The 26,926-nt window shown below is 37.1% G+C and overlaps 1 protein-coding gene across 3 annotated transcripts in view; it reads right to left on the bottom strand.

The window, feature by feature from the left end:
• Window positions 1–26,926, bottom strand: part of slc12a5a (solute carrier family 12 member 5a) — a 142,675-nt gene that overhangs the window by 83,410 nt on the left and 32,339 nt on the right. Inside the window, exon 1 of one of the 3 annotated variants that reach the window (XM_060868249.1) lies at window positions 7,673–8,112. The exons of the other annotated variants lie outside the window; for them this stretch is intronic. Coding sequence (XP_060724232.1) covers window positions 7,673–7,727 — 55 coding nt within the window. The 5' untranslated portion in view covers window positions 7,728–8,112. Of the gene's footprint in view, window positions 1–7,672; window positions 8,113–26,926 lie in introns of those variants that run through there. 3 annotated transcript variants of the gene reach the window in all.

Raw genomic sequence — 26,926 nt, 5'->3', positions numbered from 1 at the left:
AAATAAAATTGTACCGAATTTTAAGTTCTATCCCTGAATTTTCCACTAACATATTATTTTTAAGTAATAGAAGCTTCATTCCAGGCTTATTCCAAACATTAAAGGCTTACAAATATAAGAACTGAACACTCAAAAATTTAATTTTAATTTTATTTGTATAGCACTTTTACCAGTGAACATTCTGAACAGTGAAATGTATAAATTCAGGATATAAATTATAGATTTTTTATTTTAAATTCATCCCTAAGCAGCAAGCCAGAGGGGAGGTGATGGTGGCAAGAAAAAAACTTACCAAGATGACTTATGGAAGAAACCCTGACTTAAAATGAATGGAACCTGTCCTGATCTGGGGAGTGGGATAAATAATTTATTTTTTATAACTACAAATACTATATTGTCAAAAAGTGCAATAATGCAAATTCATTCTAAACAGGAATTATTTCCTGTGAAAGTTCACTGATGGAGAGTTCACTGATGGAGAGTTCACTGATGGAGAGTTCACTGATGGAGAGTTGAGTACAAATCTGATTGTGGTAATTACAGTCCAAAGACTGCATCATAGTTTATATGCGGTACCATCCACAACAATGCCATGTATCCTAGTGTTCTGAGTTTGCAGTGTGATCGCCTGATCCATCCTGATTCCCTACCCCTGGTTGGAGTCTTGTCACTTGGTGGTGCACTCTGCTGGAGATAGATATGAATGAACAACATGTATGGGACTGCTGTGGATAGAATCACTTGGAGACTATTGTGCAGTCTTTGAGCTGCCATTGCGTCAGTCAGCTTTGTGCTCGGGTCTTCATCAGTGAACATTTGAAGTCTATTGAGGGAAGGAATTTGTCTATTCCGAAATCTGTAGTGAACTCAGAAATGACGCTGATCTGTTAGTTCCTCAGGAGCTCTTGGTTGTACAATTCCACTCGCTTACAAACTGTTGTAGAAAGGACATTATTTACTGTCACCCAAATGAGGCTAAGTTTCCCTTCCGAGTCTGGTTCCTCTTAAGTTTTCTTCCTCATATCATCTCAGGGAGTTTATCCTAAGCCACCACCACCTCAGGCTTGCTTATTAGGGATAGATGTTAGAGATAAAGAGTAATTTATTTCTAAACTTTACAATTTTTATTCTGTTTCTATACTTCTGTAAAGCTGCTTTGAGACATCAAATGTTCAAACTGCTATAAAAATGAATAGAATTAAAATTGTACCTGTAGGCTGTTCACTCTAATAATGGTGAGATTTCCTCAACTGTAATCAGATTTTATTATTATTTTTTTTAATCACAGACTATGCATTATTCAAATTAAAAAAGAAAACATAAAAAAAGTAAACATAATTCTATAGTGGAAAGTTACATGTCCCATTCTTGCCAATTCTTTATTAATAAATTATGAGGATTTTTCACTCATTACAGATTCTGAGCTGTGTCCTGAGTCCTGAGACATAGATAGATAGATAGATAGATAGATAGATAGATAGATAGATAGATAGATAGATAGATAGATAGATAGATAGAACGTTATTGTGCTAGGGAAAGAGAAGAAACAGCAAATGAGTGGAGGATGTGGGTGTTCTCTGTGTAACCCTCAGAAAAAAAGCTCACTGCTGCATAATTACACTAAATGCTGTCTCCATGTTACACAACTGTGCTGCGCTAACTCCTTATTCCTCTCTTCTGATAATGACAGAGGGAACAGCATCAGAAGCCTAAGGAACTGATAAAGCTTCTCAATTTCCTGAGCAGACAGAAACACAAAATTATTGAACATCTTCTTCGCTAAAAATGAGCTAAAATATCAGACGCTGCTCCAGGATGTTTGCAAACTAGCATCCATTTCCTCCATAGAGCGCTCTGTATTAAGACTTTATGCAGGTGACAGTCCGGCAGTTAATGAGTTCAAATCCTAAAATTCAGGTCATAAAACCATTATTCATTATTACAAATATTGTGTATTGTTCATTATCCTCTTCTAAAAAAGTTCCTCATGTACAGCACATCATGTTTTCAGCCATAACAAAAAGTCAGTAAGTTGCTCGTGAATATTTTGGCTGGGAAACATTGTGTTTTGGAAATATTTGACTCAGACTAACACATTCATTTGATCTGAATTTTGCATGTTTAACCACAAATTGACTCACAGCAGAAAAATGTTTATAAAATATGAGCTTCGTGTTGGTTAAGCTTCACTTTAGCCTAAGCAGAAACACTCCCTCAATGTGCAACTTCATCTGGTCAACTAGTCTTCTCAACTACCATGTTTATGCAGTGGCTTCAAATCAACATAACCGTATAAACTGTGACCAGTGTTCACTTTCTCTACTTTTAACTGAGATTATAGCAGTTTATAGACTTTAGATCGGTTCACATACAGACACAGACACAATACCTGGTTAAATCTACAACACTGAACTAACTTATCACTCTTTGAGAAGAAGCAACATTAGAATTGGCACTAATCTTAGTCAGGTAGCTTGTTGCTAATGCTCCTCGCTATAGTGCGCTGGTTAACTTGTTGCTAAGCTGCGCGCTGTTGTCTGCTGTTGTTGCTGTGGAAGTTTAGCAATATTTGTGCACAATGTTGCATGATAGATAGATAGATAGATAGATAGATAGATAGATAGATAGATACTGTAGATAGATAGTACAACCTAACATTATACATTCGATCACTCTTAGCTGTAGTGAGATGTGGAAGCAGAACCTTGCACTATAATCACAGCTGCGTCACACCAACACTGGACATGTCTGTGACCATTTCAGTCACTTCCTGTCTGCCTAACAGGTCGTCAGGCTCACTGAAGTATCCTTAGCTGCATTCTCCCTTCTCCATCCACCTCTTACAAGCCTCCTCTGCCTACACACAAACACACACACACACACACACACACACACACACACACACACACACACACACACACACACACACACATCTTACAGGGTGGCTGCTTGATTGCATAGGTGAACATACTGTATCACACAGACTCTCTCTCTCTCTCTCTCTCTCTCTCTCTCTCTCACCACACACAAACACTCTCTCTCCCACCTTTTAAGATCCAGTTTGTTAAGTACATACATAAACACTCAAGGACCACTCCAACTAGAGAACATTTTCCCTTCCCTTTACACTTGATATTATTTCAGAATCTACTCTTCGGTGATATTAGACCAGGGCTCTGGATATGTTTGGGTGAACATATAAAAAGACTGTTCCTTTTCTGACTTTGCACACAGTGGAGAGATTGTGTGAGTGAGATGCAGCCAAAATGCAGCATTCTGAACCGTTTGTCTTTTGATTAATTACAAGCCTTCTCCACTGAGCCACTTCAGAATGAAATGTGTGAATAGGCCTCTTTGTACCTTGTTTTTTATGACAAAAGGTTGACATAATTAACTTGAAATTAATGTCATATATATTCCCTTTAATATAGAACCTATGATCTTTTAATTAGTGTAACCCATTTTTTTCTTTCTTCTCTAGCCAATTAACCAGTGCTATAATTGGATGTGGTCATACACATGTAAGTGTGCGTGTGTGTGTGTGTGTGTGTGTGTGTGTGTGTGTGTGTGTGTGTGTGTGTGTGTGTGTGTGTGTGTGTGTGAAACAAGAAGACGTTAATCCTGACCAGAGCACTGGATGACTGAAAGCAGGCACAGCAGCGTTACCATTTCAGATAATCAGATCTCATTAATCACAACTACACTCTGCCAGGCCGGCTGTGTGTGAGGTTGTGTGTTTATGTGTGAAGCAGGTGTCCAGTTCCTCTTTGGCTAACCCTGGGTGACCAATTCATTATTTACTTAGACCGATTTTCATGACGACTCATTAGACAAAGTGCCACATGGATTTAAATCGAGGACATTTTAACAGGTGGCAAATAAATATATTGAAATCTCATGGTCTCACACATACACTCACACACACATATAAACACACTCTTTCTTTCTTTCTTTCTTTAGTGTTTTATATCTGAATTAAAAATAAAACCCATCTACAATGGGAATTATTCCTGTTTAAATGTGCACACAGCTGTAACTATATCATTAATGACTTTTTAATCTGGTAGGAGAATAGAGAGAGAGAGAGAGAGAGAGAGAGAGAGAGAGAGAGAGAGAGAGAATGATGATTGGCACATAGAAGGAAGGCAAGTGGTCTGTAGAGAGACAGTGAAGAGGTTCTTCAAAAGGAACAACACATAAACAATTCATATACTCTTAGGAAAAAAGGATGCCTCATGGGTTCACGCTGTACAAGTACTAGATGGTCCTTTTCCTTGTTGATTTTGTGATACCTGGGAGCAAGAAAATAGTGACCCTTTTGAATCATTGTGCCATAAGATATCTATATCCATACAAGTTATTAATTATCTATAAATAACACTTTTGGTAGAGTTCTTTGGGCTAAACTTTGCTTTATGCATGGATTTACAATCATCTTTTATATTGCTCAGGATTTTTGCCTTCAGTATACTGCATTTGATATTTCTGCACGATTATTATTCCTATTATTATAACAAGAAATTACTCAATAATTTATTTGTTACATCACTTATTGTCACAGCCTTTGTTTTGTGTTGCTTCCTGACAAACACGACCGCCATGGACTCCACCTCGTAGCAATCACCAGCGCTCCCATGCTCACCCACTTTTAATTATGTTCATCTGTTTCTCATTATGCATGTTAGTTTTTCATGCTTTTTAATCCCCATGGTTTCAGCTTCTTGTTGCAAGGTGTATACTCAGGTCCATAAGTCTTTGACCTTACAAAAGCCATTTGTTTCTTTTGTTGCTGTAGTTTTTAGATTTTTAACTCCTCTTGTTATTTGGTTGACGATCCTGATTTGGATTATCTGCCATGAAAGTGTTTGTATGTTCTGATACTTTTGCATATCCCTGTTTTTGTGACTGCCATTATACTTGTGCTATGTATTATTAAAGATCTACACCCTACCTTTGCATGTAACCCCATTCGAGACTATATTTATGAATGAATGAATAAACCCATAAAAGAACCTATATAGAACCTTTTCACAGACTAGAAAGAACTCTGTAGCTTTCTTTTGATTGAAGGCTTATTAGGGGTTCTATATAGAACCTTTTAGGGATTTCAAATATAGACCATCCAACAGAACCCTCTTTAAAGTTCTATAAAGATTGTACAGCTTTACATTTACATCCAGGGAAAAAAATACATCCTAAAAGCACAACAGACCTTCTCTTCAGCATGTCCTCCTGAAAGTGTGCTTTATTTCCCGTGTTATTTTTTTCCAGTGGATAAAAGCAACTACAAATATTTTGCAGGCTTAAGAAGATTTTCACTCCTGCTTTTGCATAGCAACACAGAAACAAAGCATTTGTACTATTATAAAGGAAAGGTGGATGATTTAATAAAACTATGTGAGATTTGTATAGAATGTATAACTATGTATACCCTGCTTTGACAGGGTAGGTGTGTGGGATTCCCAGCAGCCTTTGCCAGAGTGTCTTACTGAACTAAACTGTTTTATAGTGTTATATGCAAGAAAATGGCTATTTATACTGTATAGTTGACTATTACCTTAAATTGTGAGATAAGCTCTGCTAGTAGTTGGTTAGGTATAGGGTTAAACAAAATGACAAAATAATTACATTGTGATACTAGAAAACATTTAAGTTGGATACAGTATGTATCATGATTTGTAGGTTTCCTAACAAATTATAAGAACTGTAGTGTTATGTTGAAGCAAACATGTTTGATGATGCTGCCATTTGAAAATGAATTATTTAGTTATGGAAAGAGAGAGAAAACAATTTAACATTAAATTAGCTCAATTTTCATCTCATGGTTTACAGAAAGCCACACTAATGTATGGAATTCTGTGTCTAGTAAGGAGAAAGTAGACCAGGTTTTGGAAAAAGAGAGTAATTATTGATGTGTAAAAATTGCACAAATGACCAACACAAGAAGAGGAAAGATTTTAAATCAAAGATTGAATAAAAACAATTACAAAACCCTGAAGAGCAAGTTGAAATCAGACCACCGTTCAGATGAAAGGATAAAAGTAGGCGTCTTATTTTTTTCTCCTACTGAAGGAACAGGAGACTCTTCTCTCGATAATGAACAAAATGGCATAATCAGCTGGCATCTCATGAACACGCTAACAGGATGGATGCTGAATGCATCTGGAGACAAACGCCTTTTATTGTTTCGGAGCAAGATAGTAAGACTCTCGCCCAAATCTCCCGATAAAGTCACTCAGGCAGTAATAAAGCAGACAAATCAGCACCATGGACAGCAACACACTTTCATAGCACAGAGACGAAGAAACTGTGTGCAGAAGAAAAAGTAGCTCTGACACTGTAGTTTGTGGATGTAGGATGAGAAGATAACAGTTATACTAACAGGTCAGAAGAGGAAAAATTCAGACAGGGTCAGTATGTATAGTAGAAGCTGGAAAAGTCCTGTGATGTGCTTATGTAGATTTACTCGCTCATTCAAATTTAATATATATATATATATATATATATATATATATATATATATATATATATATATATATATATATATATATATATATGTATGTGTGTGTGTGTGTGTGTGTGTGTGTGTGTGTGTGTGTGTGTATATATAGTCATAGTCATATATATATATAGATAGTCATATATATATATATATATATATATATATATATATATATATATATATATATACACATATATATATATATATACATATATATATATATATATTTAAATCAAAATATATATATAAATATTTTAAAAATTTATTTATATACATACACCACTAACATGTCACACACACACACACACACACACACACACACACACACACACACACACACACACAGCTTATGTAATATCTTTGCTCCACATAAAAGGGGGTGTGATTAATGGGTGTGAGACAGATTCAGTATCATGTGCTTTACACAGCACTCCTGCGATCCAATAAAACATGCAGTAATTGAGAGACAGATCATGAACACTCATGAATATTAATGTATGTAATATTAATTATTCCATAATGTCAAAATTTACCGAATAATATAAAGAAGTACCCAGACTTGTTTTGTCCTCCGTTAACCAAGCTTCAGTGCTGTTAACATTACTGTACTACTTTGCCTCAGCTATATGTGGAACACTGCACTTAGGGGATGAGATTTTGTAAAAGGTTGAGTGACAGCACTCCTCGGAACCTGCAGCTTCGCCAAACACACTGGGCATATGAGCCACTTTAAGGATGTGACTGAAGCTCAGGAAGCTTGGCGCTGTCCATGGTCGGTCTATGAGTGTGTCATGAGTATGATTAGGGCATCACATATAAACAAGAGACCCTATTACTATTCTAGTCACGTCACGCATGCAGTAAAAGGGGAGAGAGGATACGATGCAGGCAGCAACAGCGGAAAAAACACCCCTCCTACTCTCTCTCTCTCTCTCTCTCTCTCTCTCTCTTTCACTCTCTCATTCTTTCAATGCTTCACCTCCTCTTCATCCCTTCATTCCTGTGTATGATCTGTACATTAAAGCATGACAGCATCACAGTGCCCACACTGTTTGTTGGAGTGTATGTAAATGCTTATGGTGTGTGTGTGTGTGTGTGTGTGTGTGTGTGTGTGTGTGTGTGTGTGTGTGTGTGTGTGTGTGTGAGAAAGAGAGAGATTCCACCACTCACCCTGGCTGTTTGCTCCCCCCTCTCCCTCCTCACACTCGGTGAGGTTGTTGAGCATCGTGGCTCTCAGCTTCTCCTCGTTTCCCTGGTCCCTAGAGTTTCCTCCAAAGTGTCCCCCAACAGTGGAAAAAAATCTTGCACTCCCAGCTGAACACAGGGACAGAAGAGAGAGGAAGATGGATAGAGCCCTCTCCTGTCTTTCTTTCTTTCCCTGCCTTGGGTGAGAGGAAGCAGGAGCAGCACGATAGAAAAAAGAGAGCACGCTTTTACTCTCTATGCTGTTTCTCTTCTTGTCGTCGTTCCCCTTCTCTCTCTCTCACTCACTTCAGGAGGAGGAGGATATCATAGAGAGAAAAAGCTGCAGGAGTTGGATGATGGAACGCTCTCTCGCTCTCACCCGCTCACACATACAAAGCTGGATGTAGGCATGCTCTTTCACGTTCACCGACACTATGATCAGAGATCACTGTGTTCAGTGGTCCTGAATCTTAACGTGATTTCTCCCTGGACTTTACCATAGTGTTCACTCTCCTCAGAAACTACACGAGTGAGAGAGAGAGAGAGAGAGAGAGAGAGAGAGAGAGAGAGAGAGAGAGAGGATGATGATGATTGGAGCATGAAAGAGGGAGGAGAGAGGTCTGGAGAGATGCAGTAGACAGGTTCTTCATCTCTTCCCATCTGGTGAAGGTGATATGCATAAACCCTTATTCTCTCTCTCTCTCTCTCTCTCTCTCTCTCTCTCTCTCTCTCTTTCTCTCTGTTTTCCCCTCTTCTATCTGTCTGTATGCTCCTTGCTCATACTGCTTTTTATTGTGTATTTGAAGATTTATTTATTATTCTAATGCAAAGGTTGGAGAAAGAATCAAAACCGTTCATCTGAAAACATCAAAAGAGACTGCACTACACCACCTACAAGAGACATGAGACCCACTGTTGAACCACACACACACACACACACACACATGCACACAGTCTCTCTCTCTCTCTCTCTCTCTCTCTCTCCTCATTTCTGATTTTTTATGAAGACCTCAAATAGAAATGCCCAAAATACCAGAAGAAGCCAAACTGCTGGTGTGTGTGTTTCTGTGCATGTGTGTGTATATACATGTAAGCATGGTTTTATATCTTAGTGGGGACTAAATGTTTACACTAGGATAGGAATATCTGACAGTTTGGATATCGTGGTGATATTCAGCTAGTGCTTTTGTTTGTTTGTTTGTTTCTGTCTTTCTTTCTTTTTAATTTTACAGTAAAAATTATGTTTAAATGTTTAAATGCTCTTCATATGTGTGTGAGAGCAAAAGAGAGAAAGTATGGCATTAGGGCTATGATAGTGGACATCATAAAACAAACCTTTGTGTTAATCTCATGAATCCAGCAATGTCATCACTGCTGCCGTGGCAACCAAAGTCATTAATCTGCTGTGCTCAGAAAATGACAGGTCTCCATATGAAGCACATTTAATAAAAAATTAACTAATCTTTGAGTTTCACTGGAGAAGTGTTTCTATGCACACAGTCATTAGCAAACTGACATAAAAAGTGAATTAAATATCTACACCTTGGGATGAAAATAAGCATTGAAGCCTGAACAAATATAGGATAGAAGGTTTAGTTCAGAAGAGTTTATTTCAATTGGGTCAATTCAGCAGGATTTGATTAGAAATGTTGACTCAGTAGGATTCGTTTAGTAGCGTTGTATCATCAGTAAAGTTAGTTCAGTAGGATTTGTTTAGCAGTTTTGGTTTATCATTAATGTTAGTTCAGTATGATTTGTTTAGCAGTGTTGGTTTATGATTAAAGTTGAGTAGGGTTGGATTATTAGCTTGGGCTTAGTAGGTTTAATTCAGAATAATTAGTTTAGTACTGTTGGTTCAGTAGGGCTAGTTTAGTAACTTGCTCAGAATGGTTAATTTAGTAGTTTTTTCCTATGTACTCAGTAGGGTGATTTTAGTAGGGTTGCTTCTTACACATTCTGTTTATATGCTACAATTAAAGTAATTAATTGATTAAATGATTACATTTAATTAATGTAATTAAATAATCACAGAATGAGATTGATGCAACACTGATGCAAATGACGATTACTATATATATATATATATATATATATATATATATATATATATATATATATAAAGCTGATGATATGGAATATTGCCTGAGTGTGTTTTTTTGAGCAAGTGATACATGTGATACATGAACCACAAGTCTACAAGAAGACAAAATGAAACAAAATGAGTTGTTCAAACCCATATGTGCATCCAGCATTACATTTACATTACAACCCTCACCAATCTCTGCAGTGGTTTTCTTCATTTTTACCCATATGACAGTGGCGGTTTATACCAATAATAGCTTCCGATCAAACAAAATCAGTCACTCAAAATAGACAGTTTTTATGAAAACATGCTGACTAGCTTGGCTGGCTATCTGACATGCTATCTGTTCCCAAGCAATATTATACAGGAAGTGCTGATAAATAATGCACTGGATTGTGGTCAATCAAATTAATGGGCTGATTTAGATGTTTTGAGCTAAAATAAAATGGAATTGGATCAAAATTACAGTACAACACACTCTAGGTTGAGAACGCAGATGAGGTGTAGATGTGGCATGATATTATGTCTTACAGTGGCAGTGGTTTTGAACTGCTGTTGTCACGGTCAATGTTGTGCTCAGATGTCCATCATTAAACATTTAATGGCACGGGCAAGAAGGAATGTGTGTAAAATCTATAATAAAATAAGAAATCCTGCTCATGCAATTTGTTCAAGAAGCTCTTGGTTACAAAAATTCCACTGACTCTTCAATGTCACCAAGATGAGAACGGGTTTCCTTTCGAGTCTGGTTCCTCATATCGTCTCCGGAAGATTTTCCTTCAAAATATAAATTTCGATTTTAAACCTCGTCATTTTTATAATGAATTTTTAGATTTATGTAAAGCTAATTGAAGACAATGTCCATTGTTAAAAGTGCTATACAAATATAGTTATTATGTAGTCTGTGGTTACACCCCTAGCCTTAAAGAGATATACTTATCTTTTGTTGTTCATTAAAGTGCTTTTGAGTATTAAAGTTTCTTGAAATTATCTGCCTGTATTTACAGTAGATATAAACGACCTTTCAACAGGTCCATACTTTTCAAAGAATAAAAAGTACCTACATATGTAATATTCAAATATGTTTACTTACAGTAATGTGTACATTACTAGCTGTCTTTAAAATATACTCACCAATCACCTGAAGACATGATAGTCATGAAGTAAAACTTGACTCCATTTGTGTCTCAGTTTTATAACCAACATATCTGACATGTCACTTATGAAACAGTCTGGATATTTTCAGAATTGGAGTAGCAACAGTGATGAAGGGTGAGTTTATCTGAATGATTGTCAGCCCTCTGTATACAGTATTACATATGTAGGTACTTTTTATTCTTTGAAAAGTATGGGCCTGTTGAAAGGTTGTTTAGATCTAAATACAGGCAGATAATTTCAAGAAACTGAAATGAGAACAAGCCATTGGATATGGAAAAGTGATGGATTTTGTTTAACACTTTAATACTCAAAAACACTTTAATGAACAACAAAAGATAATAATAATAATAATAATAATAATAATAATAATAATAATAATAATAATAATATTTTTTTAAATACTGTTGATTAATGATATTAATGATATTAATAATTAACAACACAGAAACTTCCATCCAAATATCAGTGCTACAGTGCTACAGAAGCAGGATCTATGCCAGAGGGTCACACTAACATTGGGTTGATGGCTAGAGCTGTCAAACACATGGCTGCTATCATGCCCTTGAGAAAAGCTCTTAACCCGACACTACTCTAGAAATGCTGCACCCCCTGTGGTTTCCCCCACACTCCACAGGGGAAATGAAATACATCGAGACACATTGATCGCAGTTATTCAAAGGTAAATAAAAGAGTTTGGATGGATGATGATGTAATCGGAGCGAGATAGACTACGATGGTCAAGACGTTAGGGAATTCGGCTTTAGTTTGTTTTGACACACACGCTGCATGGGAACTGCTACAAGCGATGAGAGAAGCATGTCAGATGGAGGATGTCAGACTTTTCCACGCTTCACTGAGTCAGTGTTTTTCAGTATGTACAGTGTAATCCTATCCCCATGCAGACACAACACACAATACAACATTAAATAGCATCACCTTAGTGCCAATACACTTAACTAATAATTACTGTCTGTAAGCTGACATAGTGAATAAAATAACATTCCCAGTCAAACCAAATCACTCAGCAGATGACAATGAACATTAGCCCTGAAAGAAAGAATTGATTTGCTTTCTTCTACAGAGTCTGCTGGAAATGGAGTCTCTGACTGTGACACGTAAGAGCGACCAATGTAAACAGCAGCCATATCGACCTGCTCAAAGATCCTCGCTCCTTAATGAGAAACGCTCCCTGCTGGATATTTGAAATACTTTATTAATAAGTGAAGATTGATTTCCACTGAGCAAGGATGGAGCAGACTGACCTCTCATTATTTCGAGGTGTGCAGTCATGCGTAACATCTTCACAACTGTCATGATTAACATGTTAAACACACAATAACCCATTACTACTGAGCCATCAAGATTCAAATGCAGGAAATGCAACCAAACCACAAATACAGTCATCTAACATTTAAACTTCAATTCTTGAATCAGTCTGTGATGATTACTTGTCTATAACTGTAATGATGGTGGTAATTCAAGTCACAGTACAATTTACTCAATGGAACTTGGATAGCTGATGGACCGTTAAATCTTAAATCAATTAACAACATATTGTTATTTAACAAAAATTTAATACATACATCTGCGATGGGTTGGCACTCCGTCCAGGGTGTATCCTGCCTTGATGCCCGATGACGCCTGAGATAGGCACAGGCTCCCCGTGACCCGAGGTAGTTCGGATAAGCGGTAGAAGATGAATGAATGAATGAATGAATGAATACATACATAAATTACCTCAAGCTGTTGATGGTCCGAGGTAAAAACAAACTTAATTAACACCTAAAAGGTAAATTACATGCCTTCACATAGACAACAAACTCAGTGACATGAAGTTACTTATGGTTTTATGAGCATTGAGTGAAATTCAGTGGAACCACACACATACCTTCAAAAGTATTGGAACAACAAGGCTGTTTGTATTTTTGGGGGGGACTTTGGGTTTGAGAACAAAGAAGACGAGTATGAGATAGATCAGAATTTTAGCATTTATTTTCTGACAACTACATTTAGACATGTTAAACAACTTAAAACTTGGTACCTTTTGTTTTTAAACCCACCCAATCTCAATCTCCCACCCAAGTGATTAAAATACTGATACACATGATAGACAGTGAGTCCTGTTAAATTGACTGTTTTAAGAATGAATTGCTCTGAAAGTCCAAGCATTTGGTTTGACTTCATTTGTTGTGATGAAGGATAAAACAACATGAAAACCAGAGAGCTGTTTACATGACAAAAACAAGCTATTTTGAAGCTGGGAAAAGAAGGAAAGTTGTTCAGAGCCATTACAGAAGCTTTGAACTACCAAACCGGCAATAAACAGTACAACCAAGGAAAACAACAGCATTGTTAGAGATGTTAAGAACATTGTCAGAGATGTTAAGAAAACCCCCCCAAAAACAGTCAGTGACATCACCAACAGGGGTGAAGTTATCACAACTTCCTGTTTGAAGAAGAAAAATATAGAAATATAGATGCCATAACACAAGATACAAACCTCTTGTCAGCAATAAAAATGGGAAAGACAGATTGTAATACAGAAGTAATACAGAAATGAGAGCCATACAATTTCTGGTACCCTGGATAAATCATGGCTTAGGCTTGCATCGCTGCTTCTTGAACAGATTCACTAATCTTTATTGATGATGTAATTGATAATGGTAGCAGCAGAATGAATACAAGAAATAAGTCTACAGAAATACAGAAATACTCTGTATGTCAGTTAAAAGAAAAACGATTCAATCTAATCAGGAGTGACCCCAAACTCACTGCCAACACAACCACAAACCCCATCAGGTAAAACAATGAGGAGGTTTTAGACTGGCCAAGTCTATCTCCTGACCTTAACCCAACTGAGCAGCATTTCTCCTCCTGAAGAAGAGACTGAATGGAGAAACCCCCCAAAAACAAACAAAAACCAAAGGAAGCTGTAGTACAAGCTTAAAAAAAGGCTTACAATAGATAAATGCAACAGTTTGATGATGTCAGGTGAGTCGATGCAAGCAAAGGGATATGCAACTAAATATTAAGTGTTATTTGCTTAAAAAGATCCAATAATCATTCCTATGTTCTTGCTCAAATAAACTTGAGCGATTTGCCACCAAAGGTAAAACAGTTATTTATATAGTATTTGACAAATGTTACCAAAATATCATATATTAGTATTCTTTGGAGAAAATTTGGTCCCAATATACATATAAAAACACATGCTCCCCTGCAGTCCACCTACCAACCAACACACACAGGGGTTATGAATGGCTTAATCAACTAACCTATTTGGAGAAGTAATGCTACAGTATATCACGCGAGGTCTATTGGGAAGGACAAAAGGGCTCTTGTGTCACAGAATTAGCCTCATGATTGGACTGTGCTCTTCTCTCCTGTAAGCACATCCATCACATTTTACAATTTACACAGACAAAGTAATCGATGCAACAGCTGCTCTATAGTTTTTTTCAATTATCATTGGAAGAACATGTCAGTAAGAAACTATTACAAATGGAAAAAATGTCTGAGGGGGGAAACAAACACTTAGTAAAGAAACTACATGGGCTCAGACAGAAGCAAAACAAAACCATTACCTTTGAACATCATAAAACAATATCAAGAAAAAAATAGATAAAAAACAAGTCAATTCCGTAGTTTAACAATACACAGTAGTGCTGTAGGTATCTCTCTCTGACTTAAACAGCAAGGCCATCAGCATCCACAAAGCTCTCCTGAGACAGCCTGTTTAGAGAGAAAAGGATGGGTGATGTGGGCTGAGCTCACATCGTAAATGGTGTTCTTGACAGAACTACTGAAATGCAGGCTGAGGTATTATTTCCTGAGAAAACCTTCAGGAGCATGCTGATGAAGACATGGCAGGACACTGCAGCGTGGTGTATTTTTTAGTGCTAGAAATCTGACACATTCGAGTAAGCGTGTAAAAAAGTGTGTATCAGAAGGACAGATGTAGAGAAAAAAGCTACAGCTGGCAGTGGACTTAATCCATGTTTTCATGTTTATTAGTGACATTCATGAATCTTTGTTTTAATTAAGAAGGATCTTGTTCTCTGCCTGAGAGCTAGGTCTCTGAGATGTTTGAGAGCTTGCATCAAGGCCCATATATGGGAAAGGGAATTGCACGATGACCCACTTTTCTTCTAGCAGAAAAGTGATATTAATAAGAGAAACAGCAATAAAGATAATCTACATAGCTCGAATCTGCATATGCACTAATAATCATTCTTTAGGCATCTGGTGGATTTAACACAAATTGCATTTGCATATAATACAAAGGAACTGATCATAACAGACTTTCAGACAACAACCTATATCAAACACACACACACACACAGAATACATTACAGATATAATACAATGCAACACCTTGTAACTGTATTCAGATTTGAACCAGACATGGGTGTGGACTACTATCTGTAGCAACACTGAAAAACACTGGAAAAAACCCAGGGATATCAAAAAAAGAATTCTTTTTTATTCACCATAAAAATAAACATAACAATAACTGGTCTCAATCAGAAGCCCTGTGGATCTTTCTGGAAAGCCTTTTTCAAAACAACCTTGACTTTCAAAAATTAGTTCATGCGTTTGTTGCATTCCAGAAATATCAGAAATGTTTGCTGGCACATGCTAACAGAATTAACTATGACGCTGGGATGCATTGCTGCTATTGATTTCCTTTGGAGGTTTTCTATAAAAGCTAAATAGAATGTTCATCTAAAAACAACAAAACAACACAATTAACATATTTCATTTATTCAGGTATCTGCAGTAAGTGTTTTATGTTGGACTGGGTTGAAATAAATCCAGAACCAATTCGAGAAACACCGGGCACAAGGGAGGAGTTTTTTCCCTGGGCATAGCTTCAGAGAAGAGAATACCATGCACATCTAGGATCAAATTAAAGCAATCCATTTACAGCGCCTGGACAGTGGGAGAAAACTTCTCTAGTAAACCCACACAAACATAGGGTAAGCTTGCAAAAATCAAATCAAAGTAAGCTGACCTTGGGATGATTATTTTTTGCAGACCACTGCAGAGATGCTGCCCTGTACACAGTGATTGGTCTGTGTGGGCGACATGCAGTGGAGGCTCAATAAATTTAAGCATATTTTCACCTTAATTTTAGGCCAGAATTTTAGGCTTTTGGAGCAAAACAAATAGGTGTGCTTCCTATGTGTACCTGTATTAATAATATAACTAAACACAAAGCCTTTGCACATTTACACACTTTTCCTCCTGATATTAAAGTTGCATTACATTTTCATTCTTTCTTGTCACCATGCATTATTTACTAATGCGCACCAAAATCTGTAATGCCTCCATCCAGGACACAACACCAGGTCATAATGCGTTTGTATCAACTGACTGTATATGGTACAGAATTGATGTAGAACCAGTCACTATGGAATTCTTTTCCCAATGTCTGAGAAATGAAGGTAAATATCCACAGTGCAAGTTGCCTGTGTGCAAATATATGATTAACTTACAGGCCCTTTTTTTTTCAACGTTATCAAGTGTAGGCGATGAAAGGTAATATTAGCAGAAGTGCCAATATTGCTAACAAGAAAGTCCAAACAGGGAGAGAAAACATTTTTAGAAAGAATTTTACCACAAAAACCTAGAGCATGTCAGGGGAGAAGAAGGGTAATATTTTGTAGATAAAAAAATAGGAGTAAAAAAATTGTAACTAATACAATAATAAGCAGAGAGTCTCCATTTTGTCTTTAAACACACTCCACGGATTGGATGCCAGTGCAGGGTGTTTAGAGCAAAAGTCAAAACGTAGAATAGAAAAGAAATAAGACAAATGAATCAGAACAACACAACAGTTGAATATGAACATGGACTGATATGAGGCCTGGCTCACTGTATGTAATGTAATGTTTTGTTCAGAGGAAAAGTGTTTATTGAAGATGCTTGTGTAGCATCGTATAGCAGTCTTCTGGAACTTAACCCAAATGTATTGTCTCTGTGACCAAACATTATACCTGGTAACGAATGGCCTTCAAACAATAGACAGATACAGTTAAGACCTCCTACTGGAGAACTTACAATGGACAGGACAGAAGGGCCATTCAGTGTATTGATCAGTTGATTGCTTTGCAGACAGGCCATTATGTTAACTGACTGGGTGGGGCACAGGCATAATGTAATCAGCCATTTGGTTCCCCCTTTACAGTTATATGTTAATTACAGGTGGGTTGATTACGTATGAATGTCAGGTGTTGATTATGCATGAAAGAACTAGACACAAAATCCTTCAACTGCAATTACTTTTTTTTACTCTAACATTCACTACTAGTCTACAGGTCAGGATATAAAACATACTACTGATTGAACCGCAAAATAGCCACATTTACAATGCGTCCCTCTATGAAACGAATCTGGGAAATTTGTGTGCTAGTGTAGGAATTGCAGAGCTGTATTGTTCTTGTCATCTGAAAAAAAACACATCAGGGATTGAAATTACCTAAAATAAAATGCCCCCCCCCCCTTTTATTTGAGAAAAAGAAAAGATGAAAATATGACTAACAGACTAGAAATTTCCAAAATAATCCTATACCAAACAGCAAGGAAACCTTTACACAAAATAGGTCACACCAGGCCATGACGGACACGATGGACAACCAGAACAAAGTGGAAAAGAAACTAATTTAAATATATAGAATAAGGTCAAAGTGCAACAGGACAGACAAGCTATTGTGTCTAACCAATCCAGTGTGTTTGAAAAAAGAGAAAAAACATAGATAGATAGATAGATAGATAGATAGATAGATAGATAGATAGATAGATAGATAGATAGATAGATAGATAGATACTGTAGATAGATAGATAGATAGATAGGTTGGTAGGTTGGAGAGACAAAAGTTCTGGGCTTAAACTTTACATACATTCTGTGTCTTAGTATTAAATAAAAAAAAACAAATATTTTATTTGCTCTTTGTGTTATTTTACTAACATCTGCTCAGTTAAATCTGATTTTTATATCTGTTTGTTTTTATGAAAAACAACAAGTTTGTTGATTGAAATGATTATCTGATATAACATAACCTTTATAATTTATAATAAAATATTTAAGAACATTTCTGTGATGTAATATCCCTGATTATAGTTGAATTCTTCCTAATCTATAAAAACCCAAGACTATCCAAGCTGGATTTGTGGGAAGAATATTATCAACAACATGTATCCCATATTATGTCTTCTAAATCAAAACAATGGTAAAAAAAAAATTTATCACAATTTAGATTAAGTAGAAGCAACCTGGACCCCATATACCACATAATAACTCAAAACCACATGAGTAATGTTCACAGCTGAACTCTGGGAATCTCATTCCCCTCAATCAATTGACTCGAAACACTAAATAACTCCTGCCAGCCATCTGTTATCTGTGAGCAGAGAAAAATCACCCACATCACATAGAGGCGATCGATTGGCACCTGAGCCAGTCATCAGCGATAACGGTCCACTCAGTGGATAATTTTGAGATATCTGAGCAGCACGGACCTTCTTCAATCACGCTTTTGGGCTCCAGATAATGAGATTAAAGCCTTGCAAATTGCTCTATTAAATGATTCTGATGTAGAGAAGGTACCAGATAAGCTTGTGTTAGTGATGAGTTTTGCTGATGGCTCTGTACATCATATGGTGTAACTTCAGCTAACAATTGTGTATTAGCAATTTTAAACAATTCATTTATCAATTTGAGATTCACTTGATAAGCATCTTGATCGCACAGAGTGTGCTATTAAACTCTTCTTCTTCTTCACTTTGTGTATTTTTTAGGTATGACTTATTGAATGTTTATAATGAACATCTAGATAATATGTTTCACAAAAGTTTCACAAACGTTCTACAATGAACCATTTTTTAGGAAAAGCGTTTATTGGCGTTGTATGAAACCCCAGGGTTCTACACAGAACCCTAAGGAACCTCTTTAATGTAGAATGAATTCAAACTTTATGCCCAGATTTCCTTGAATAATATTCTCAATCACTGCAACCCTGATCTGGATAAAGCAGTTAGATGAGTGTGAACACGCTGTAAAGTTCTTTTAACTTGATGCTTTTTACTTCAATGAATTTCAACATGAAATATTCAATAACACACAAATATTCATCATAGCAGTTTTAGCAAAGCTGTGTCCTACTGCATGGAGTCTGTAGATGTAATGTGACTATGAGATGTCTATCCTCCGCAAACCTAAAAATTTGTTTTTGTCAAACTTTGTTTTAATCTGAAAATGAAAGCTGAGCAGTCGGTTGTAGTAATATGACTGTAATCAGATGAAAGAAAGAGTTTCAGGCTTCAAGCCTCCTTCTACCTGATGATTTTAACTCACAACAATGCACACAAATGTAGTCACTAATCCCCAAGCAGTGTTTAATGAGGGCAGTATTTCATGTCTCTATAACTGCTAGTGTTTTTTTCTCCTTTGCATTATTTACAAAGCCAAATTCCTAAGAGACTGATGGAGCTGATTGTAAATGGCTAACAGAACCTTCTTCAAGATCGACACTAATTATACTTATATTATAAGAAATGCATATTAGCTCTAGTTAGAGTTATGGCTGAATGCAGGCTGTGACACAAGTCATTTACATCTTAAAATACCCATAAAACTTTGGCATAAATGACACGAATAACCTCTGGCTGCAGCTGCGTCAAGCTTTGAGCAGAACAGCACTTCAGGTAGATTATATTTCACTGAACATCTAGGCAGGCAGCGTTGCAATTACAGATATTTGTCAGGCTCGAGTCATGAAGCAAATGTGGCCATTAATCTAATATGGCTCACTGGAGTGCTCCTGCGACAATTATAACTCCTGAATAGCAAATGAATTGCCAGGAAATAAACGGAAGTGCTCCATCAAACTGCAAGGTTCTTCTAACATGTGGTCTGTACTGACTGCCAAAAATCAACAACACAGTAGTTTCATGCAGCAGAATTCCTTTGAGTTTCACACACATTCCTTTCATATGAAAATACGTCTGCACACATAATACAAGGAAAAATCCATGCATGAGAATCCGAAAAGGTTTGTGAACGAACAATTTGTCGAGGGTCAAAACAGTTTTGTGTAGGAGCAGAATTTAGATTTTTTTTTTAAACAGCAAATTAAAACAACACTATAGTCATCTTGATTGGGGGGCACGGTGGCTTAGTGGTTAGCCCGTTCGCCTCACACCTCCAGGGTTGGGGGTTCGATTCCCGCCTCCGCCCTGTGTGTGTGGAGTTTGCATGTTCTCCCCGTGCCTCGGGGGTTTCCTCCGAGTACTCCGGTTTCCTCCCCCGGTCCAAAGACATGCATGGTAGGTTGATTGGCATCTCTGGAAAATTGTGAGTAGTGTGTGATTGTGTGAGTGAATGAGAGTGTGTGTGTGCCCTGCGATGGGTTGGCACTCTGTCTTGGGTGTATCCTGCCTTGATGCCCAATGACGCCTGAGATAGGCACAGGCTCCCCGTGACCCGAGTTAGTTCAGATAAGCGGTAGAAAATGAGTGAGTGAGAGTGATGTGAGTCATCTTGATTGCTAATATTGGTAGCTAAATGAAACAGAAATAACAAACCAGGCAAAAATAATTAGCTATTGTAAGTTTTACATCATTGCTGGAATCAATGATCGACAAGATCCAGTCCAGTCCCTAGAACAACTAGTGACCTACAAACACGAGACTATCTGATGATCTGAGATTAGAATTAATGTGTCCCAAATCGTATAATCGTAAATTAGTATCCCAGAGATACCTGTACTACCTGGTCTACTATATACAGTAAAAAGTGAGGTTCTTTGGATTTTGTTTTAGTTAAAATTGCCAAGGAGGAAGTGTTTTTGATGGAATGCTTGGCATGTAAACTCTTTTAAGCAAATAATAATCAAATGAATGCTAAAGAAATAAAGCATGCTTAGACAGACTTTTACTTGCTAGTTAGAAACATAAACCTTACAATACTGTATGTGTCCACAATTGTCACATAAAGGATTAGATGTGTCTGAAATATGCAGTAAAAATACACAATATAAATATGTACAGTATGTCAATTCTTCGCAATAAAAACATCCTTGCAAATGGAAATATCTTAAATATTGCCAAATGTTATACAAATTTCTTGTTCTAATGTTAAATATTGTTTCATAATATTATATTTCGATGACTGTTTAATTAATTAAAATTTAATATTACTTAAAAAAAATCTTTTTTACTTTTTTAATACAGATTTTTTTTAAATTGTTTTTATCTTTTTTCAAATGTATTCATTCCTATAAATTATGGCACCTTTCCAGCAACCTGCTACTATGTACCTATACCTTCTTTTCAAGTTATAAATAAAAAGTCATAATAAAAATATGTAAAAGAGATCATATAATTGTACACTTTTAGCATAGAATGACTGACAGGAGTTTCAGCAATAAAATGCATAAATAAATAAATAAATAAATAAATAAATAAATAATCTCTGATTTTATGCTTCTGGCATTTGTAATGACTTTTATTTATCAATATATTATGTGTCATCTATTATTTATTTATTTATTTATTTATTTATTATTTTTTTATCCTGGCAAAACTACTGCTCTCTCTCTCTCTCTCTCTCTCTCTCTCTCTCTCTGGATAAAACTTTCATGTTTGTCCCTAATACACTGGTGTCATTATGTTCCAGTCTTTTAAAACTCTAGTTCTAAATAACTTTAAGGAAAGATCTGACATTCACATAGTGTCTGAGTCTAACCAAATAAGCAGTCTACACTGGAGTACACAAGGATTATGTATTGGAACATGTACTTCTAAGCAAAACTGAAATGCCAAGATGCCTCTTTGAAGCTTTCAATTGGAAATGCTACAAAAATGTCTTTTTCCTTTCCTTTCCTTTGCCTCTAGTACTACAGAGAGAAACGCCAGAGAGGAAAAAAATTAAGTCAGTGAGCTGGACATAGACACATTGGACACCAGACTACAGTCCACCTCCTGCTTTATCCAACCTGTAATCCTGTAACTGATCTGTAATCCAACCTTTTCCATCAATTGAAAGGTACTGATCAATGATTCTCAGTGTTAAGAGATGCTAAGACATAGCAACACATTCATTAATTACACACCTACATCTATATATATTAAATAAAATACTATATATATAGTAAAAAAAAAAAAATAATAAAAAGTAAGTCACTCTGGAATAGGGCATCAGCCAAATGACATAAATGTTGTGGATGCTGTTGTTGACCTTTGGCTGCTCCCTGTTCATTTGGGCTTGGGACCGACACTGTGTGTTAACCCCTCAGTGGCTGGGTTGTTCCCCAGCTGACCAGGGACCATTAATGTAACAGGTCTTCCTATTAAATAAAATAATCAGTGAGTGTAGATAAAGGGTATGAATAGCTTATAAAGTGTACATACAGTACATGTTAATGTTTAAGTAGGGATTAAAGCCTGATCATTAATATTGATGCAATCTAAAATGATTCCACAGTCTGAAATTTTTAGACAGGTTATTATTAACCAGAAGTTCAAAATCCCCAGAATACCTTGTGCATACCTTGTGCCCTACAAACATGGACACTCTGGACTACAACATCCAGGTTGTGTCTCAATCAGAAACTTTTTAGTACGTTAATAGTCAAAGCAATGATCTGTCTAATGAGTTGGCCAGTTTGAAAGCTATTTCAATTGAAAAAATCCTGCTAATGCATGCATCTTTGGCTCCCTAAAAAGTGCCACAATGCACCGAAAAAAAAACAGGGTTGTTGCTGTCACGTAGCTCTCAAATTATTACTTACACTAAAGATTTTTAACTTTGATTGACATTCAATATAACTAATGTCTTTTAACTGTTCAAAAAAATTCATTAATTGGCCTACGTTCCTGTTGATTAAAGCACATGTGATTCAGCTAACAAATTGAAATACATAGAAAACTTATATTTTAGTTTATATTTAGAGTTTAGCTTGGGGTTTAACATGACTGATAAGAAAAATAGAATGTCACAGGAAATTAAGTCTCCTATGTACTGGTGTGGAAAGAGCCAGAGAGCTTACTTGAAGTGATTTACGCCATGAAGTGATTTAAGACGTAGGTAGCTGATTGGGACACAACCCCAACCAACACGATCACGATCACATTTCTGCTCAGCTGACTTCTAATTGCACTTTCCTGATTCCCATCACACACACACGACACTATAAATAAAGACCCTGGCTACTCAGTCAATTGTGAAGTAAAAGTCAGTGAACCCTTACCTGACTTACTAAGCCTTATTATGAGTGTCTGATGTTCTGGTTTTTGATCACGTTCTGGTCACAGCACAGTGTGATGTTCACCTATTTTTAGATTGTCTATCACATTTCTTTGTTTAAATATCTTTCCCTGCAACTGCATTTACTGTATCCATCCATCCATTCATCCATCCAGTGTCTACACTGTTTATCCTACTGGGTCCTGGGGAACCTGAAGCCTATCCCAGGAGACTCTGGGCACAAAGCAGGGTAGACACTAGACAGGATGCCAGTCTATCTCAGGGCACATGCACTCACCCATTCACACACTATGGACAATTTAGAAATGCCAAACAGCCTACAATGCATATCTTTGGTCTGGGGTATAAAGCTGGGGTGACTGGAGGAGGCCCCCAAGGCACAGGAACGGCATGCAATTGCCACACACACAGCATAGTCAGGATCAATTCCCCAAACCCGTGGGGGGGTGTGAGAGGCAGATGTGCTAACCACCAAGCCACCATGCCCCCATTCCCACCCCCACCCCCAAACTGCATCTATGCTTAGGGCATTTTCTAGATTTGGCTTAAGACAATATTATCATTCTGATATCATATATCATATCATGTTTCTGCATGTTTTATAAATGTCTAACTATAATGCAACAGTCAAAGAGTATAAATCCTCTGGGTGATAATAAGCAGCGGTCTCAGTAAAGATATGAAGCTCTCCTGCGAAAATTAGACATGCTTGCAGAAGTGTCTCACACAATATGCATGTATTTAACGCAAGCCAAATGCATGCATGAAGAAAAAAATAAGGGTCAACATTAACATATGTCTTTAAGCATCTGCATGTGCCAGGATGCTGAGCAGGTAAAGGATAAACATAGGCGACATGAATGCTAATTAAAAGCAATTTACTATGAACTCATTTATCACTAAGCAGCATTAGACTCCACCTGCAGGAGCAGTAATGTTTCCAGAGTCACATTTAGTTTTAACGTTAACATCTCATCTGTTTCAGCTGAAAATCATTTGCTGGCTTTTCAGGCTTGTTGGTTACACTGACTTTAAACAGTTAGAGCTGGAGCATTCATGCTTGAAACAGCTGGACTCAAGTCATTCTGGTTCGGTGCGATGGTTTCATAAGAAACGACAAGGTCCTGCTGGTAATTAGCAGAGGAGCATCCACTGGAAAAACGTGGATTTTTCAGGCAAACATTCATGTGCCAATAAGAATAAGTTCATCACTTCTCATTATCATTGTTTGTCTTTATTATAACAATCAATTCAGAAATGCTGGAGAATTCGACTGCAAATTCACTCTTACTGTATATTAGCTTATTATATATGCTTTACAGTTTCCAGCAGAATTATTGGGAATTACAAACAGCTGATTCATTTCAACAGGCCACAGATTATCACATAACTCACAAGGACTCAACACACCAAAGAACATTGTGATTTATCCGATTCGTTTCTATACATCCCCTGCATTACCATAGCAGACCAGCTGAAATTCGGGGGTTTCCTCCGGGTACTCCGGTTTCCTCCCCGGTCCAAAGACATGCATGGTAGGTTGATTGGCATCTCTGGAAAATTGTCCATAGTGTGTGTGAGTGCGTGAGTGAATGAAAGTGTGTGTGTGCCCTGTGATGGGTTGGCACTCCGTCCAGGGTGTATCCTGCCTTGATGCCCGATGACGCCTGAGATAGGCACAGGCTCCCCGTGACCCGAGGTAGTTCGGATAAGCAGTAGAAAATGAATGAATGAATGAATGAATTCATTCTGAATTGAATCACTGGTGCATTTATGCACCTATACTCCTGATCCCATACCCAGTAACTACTATATGCTATAAAACTTAAAACAATAGCAATTAGAGTAGGGTAATATGCCAATATAATATTGATGTTGTTATACTTATACAGATGCCCTTCCTGATGTCTTTTCCTGATCCGTTTTTACCTAGGCTTTGAACGGGTACCGGGAATCGAACCTGGGCCACAGCATTGAGACCACCAGGGAACATGCCAATAGTTTTTCCTGGGTTATTCTTAACCTGAGTAAAAAAAATCCTGGGTTATCTTGTTTCACAACACACACTCCTCATATTTTACCTGGGGTTAATCGGGGGTTAAAGCCTGATTTACTGTTCTGCAGTGACAGCCGCAATGATTGGATATATACAGCAGTTTAAAACAACCAGTTTAAATAACGGCTTGTCGTACACGTTTGGCAAATTTGCAGTGCAGGGGTAATGCTGCAAAAGCAGAGCTAGTCTTGCCTTGGAGCAGTGTTTCATAACCCTAGGGTAAAAAGCACTTCTAAGTGTGAAACAATAATCTTTCTGGGGTTAAAGTCGGGGTTTAGCACAGCAATAACTAGCAGTCAAGCACAGTGTAAAAAGCTGCAAAGAAACATTACCAAGTGGTCCTTCAAATTTTGATGAGAAAAAAAAAATAAAATCACCCACTGAACTTAAATTATGGCTGAAATATTTCTTTAGTAATCACATGTATGATTTTCCCTGGTGCAGCTATTAGGGTTGCTATCAACCACTCGTTTTTGATTTTGGAGAGTTTCCTTGAATGAATCTAAGCTATGAAACCACCTGCTTGAGAGATCATTCCTCACACATCACACACTTGAGGGAAAAATTAAATAAATAAATAAAAAACAGAGCTAACATCAACTTTATAAGGGAATGAGGGAAATATCAATTGGATTTTGAGTAAAATCTATTGTGAATAAAACACAAAACACATAACATGTAATTCACTCATTGTGTATTCTATTCTTTCTTTTTTTTATCTCCTTAACTTATGTCACAGGCTGCTGAAGGATTCACAGAGAAAGAATTTTTATTGTATGGTGTAACACACAGTTTGCTGTGCACATGACAATAAACTCTTGAATCTTGAAAAATATACATTAATGCTCACATTGAATAAAGAAAATGTCAGTAAGTACATGTTATCAGTGTCACTGATTCCCTTTTCCTCCCACGCAAGGAGTGTCAGTGATTCCCTTTACAACATGATTGGGTTATAACTTACGTGACTAGAAACAAGCGAAATAGCAGTGCCATGTACAGCTAAGTGTAAAAAAAGTGTTTTACAGCACTTCCTGTGCATCAATGCATCACATCCTGCACAAAAACACAGACACATGAATATATACACAAGTACATGCACATCTCTACAATCACAATAAATCAAGACTCCATCTCTCTCTCTCTCTCTCTCTCTCTCTCTCTCTCTCTCTCTCTCTCTCTCTCTCTCTCTCTCTGTCTCTCTCTCTCTCTCTCTCTCTCTCTGTCTCTCTCTCTGTCTCTCTCTCTCTCTCTCTCTCTACACACACACACACACACACACCCGTGTATACACTCATTGTTTCTGAACACTGAACCATCTCCAGTCTGATTCCCATCTCCAATACAAACACAGCGTGCCATTATTAGCATTCTACAGTGTATCAACAACATCTCAGTCCCTTTCACTCCATCCTTTCTAGTCCTGGTGGTGCAATCGATCCCGATGGAGCATCTTCAAATATTCTTTTATTTATCTGTGTCACACCGCCTCAGGGGTTGTGAGTGTTTAGCCTGATTTGTGTCTAGTTTCCACACAAAGCAGTAATAGACCATAAACAGTAAAACAGCACCAGGACTTTCCTTTCATATCTTCATATTACAGTAGCCGCATTGAGATCTGGATATATCTCATCACTATGAACAGAATAAAAGAGACAATAATGGCTGGATTAA

The sequence above is a fragment of the Tachysurus vachellii genome, chromosome 4, assembly GCF_030014155.1.
Source record: "Tachysurus vachellii isolate PV-2020 chromosome 4, HZAU_Pvac_v1, whole genome shotgun sequence".
NCBI classification, from domain to species: Eukaryota; Metazoa; Chordata; class Actinopteri; order Siluriformes; family Bagridae; genus Tachysurus; species Tachysurus vachellii.
This window is presented reverse-complemented; position numbering and strand designations above follow the sequence as displayed.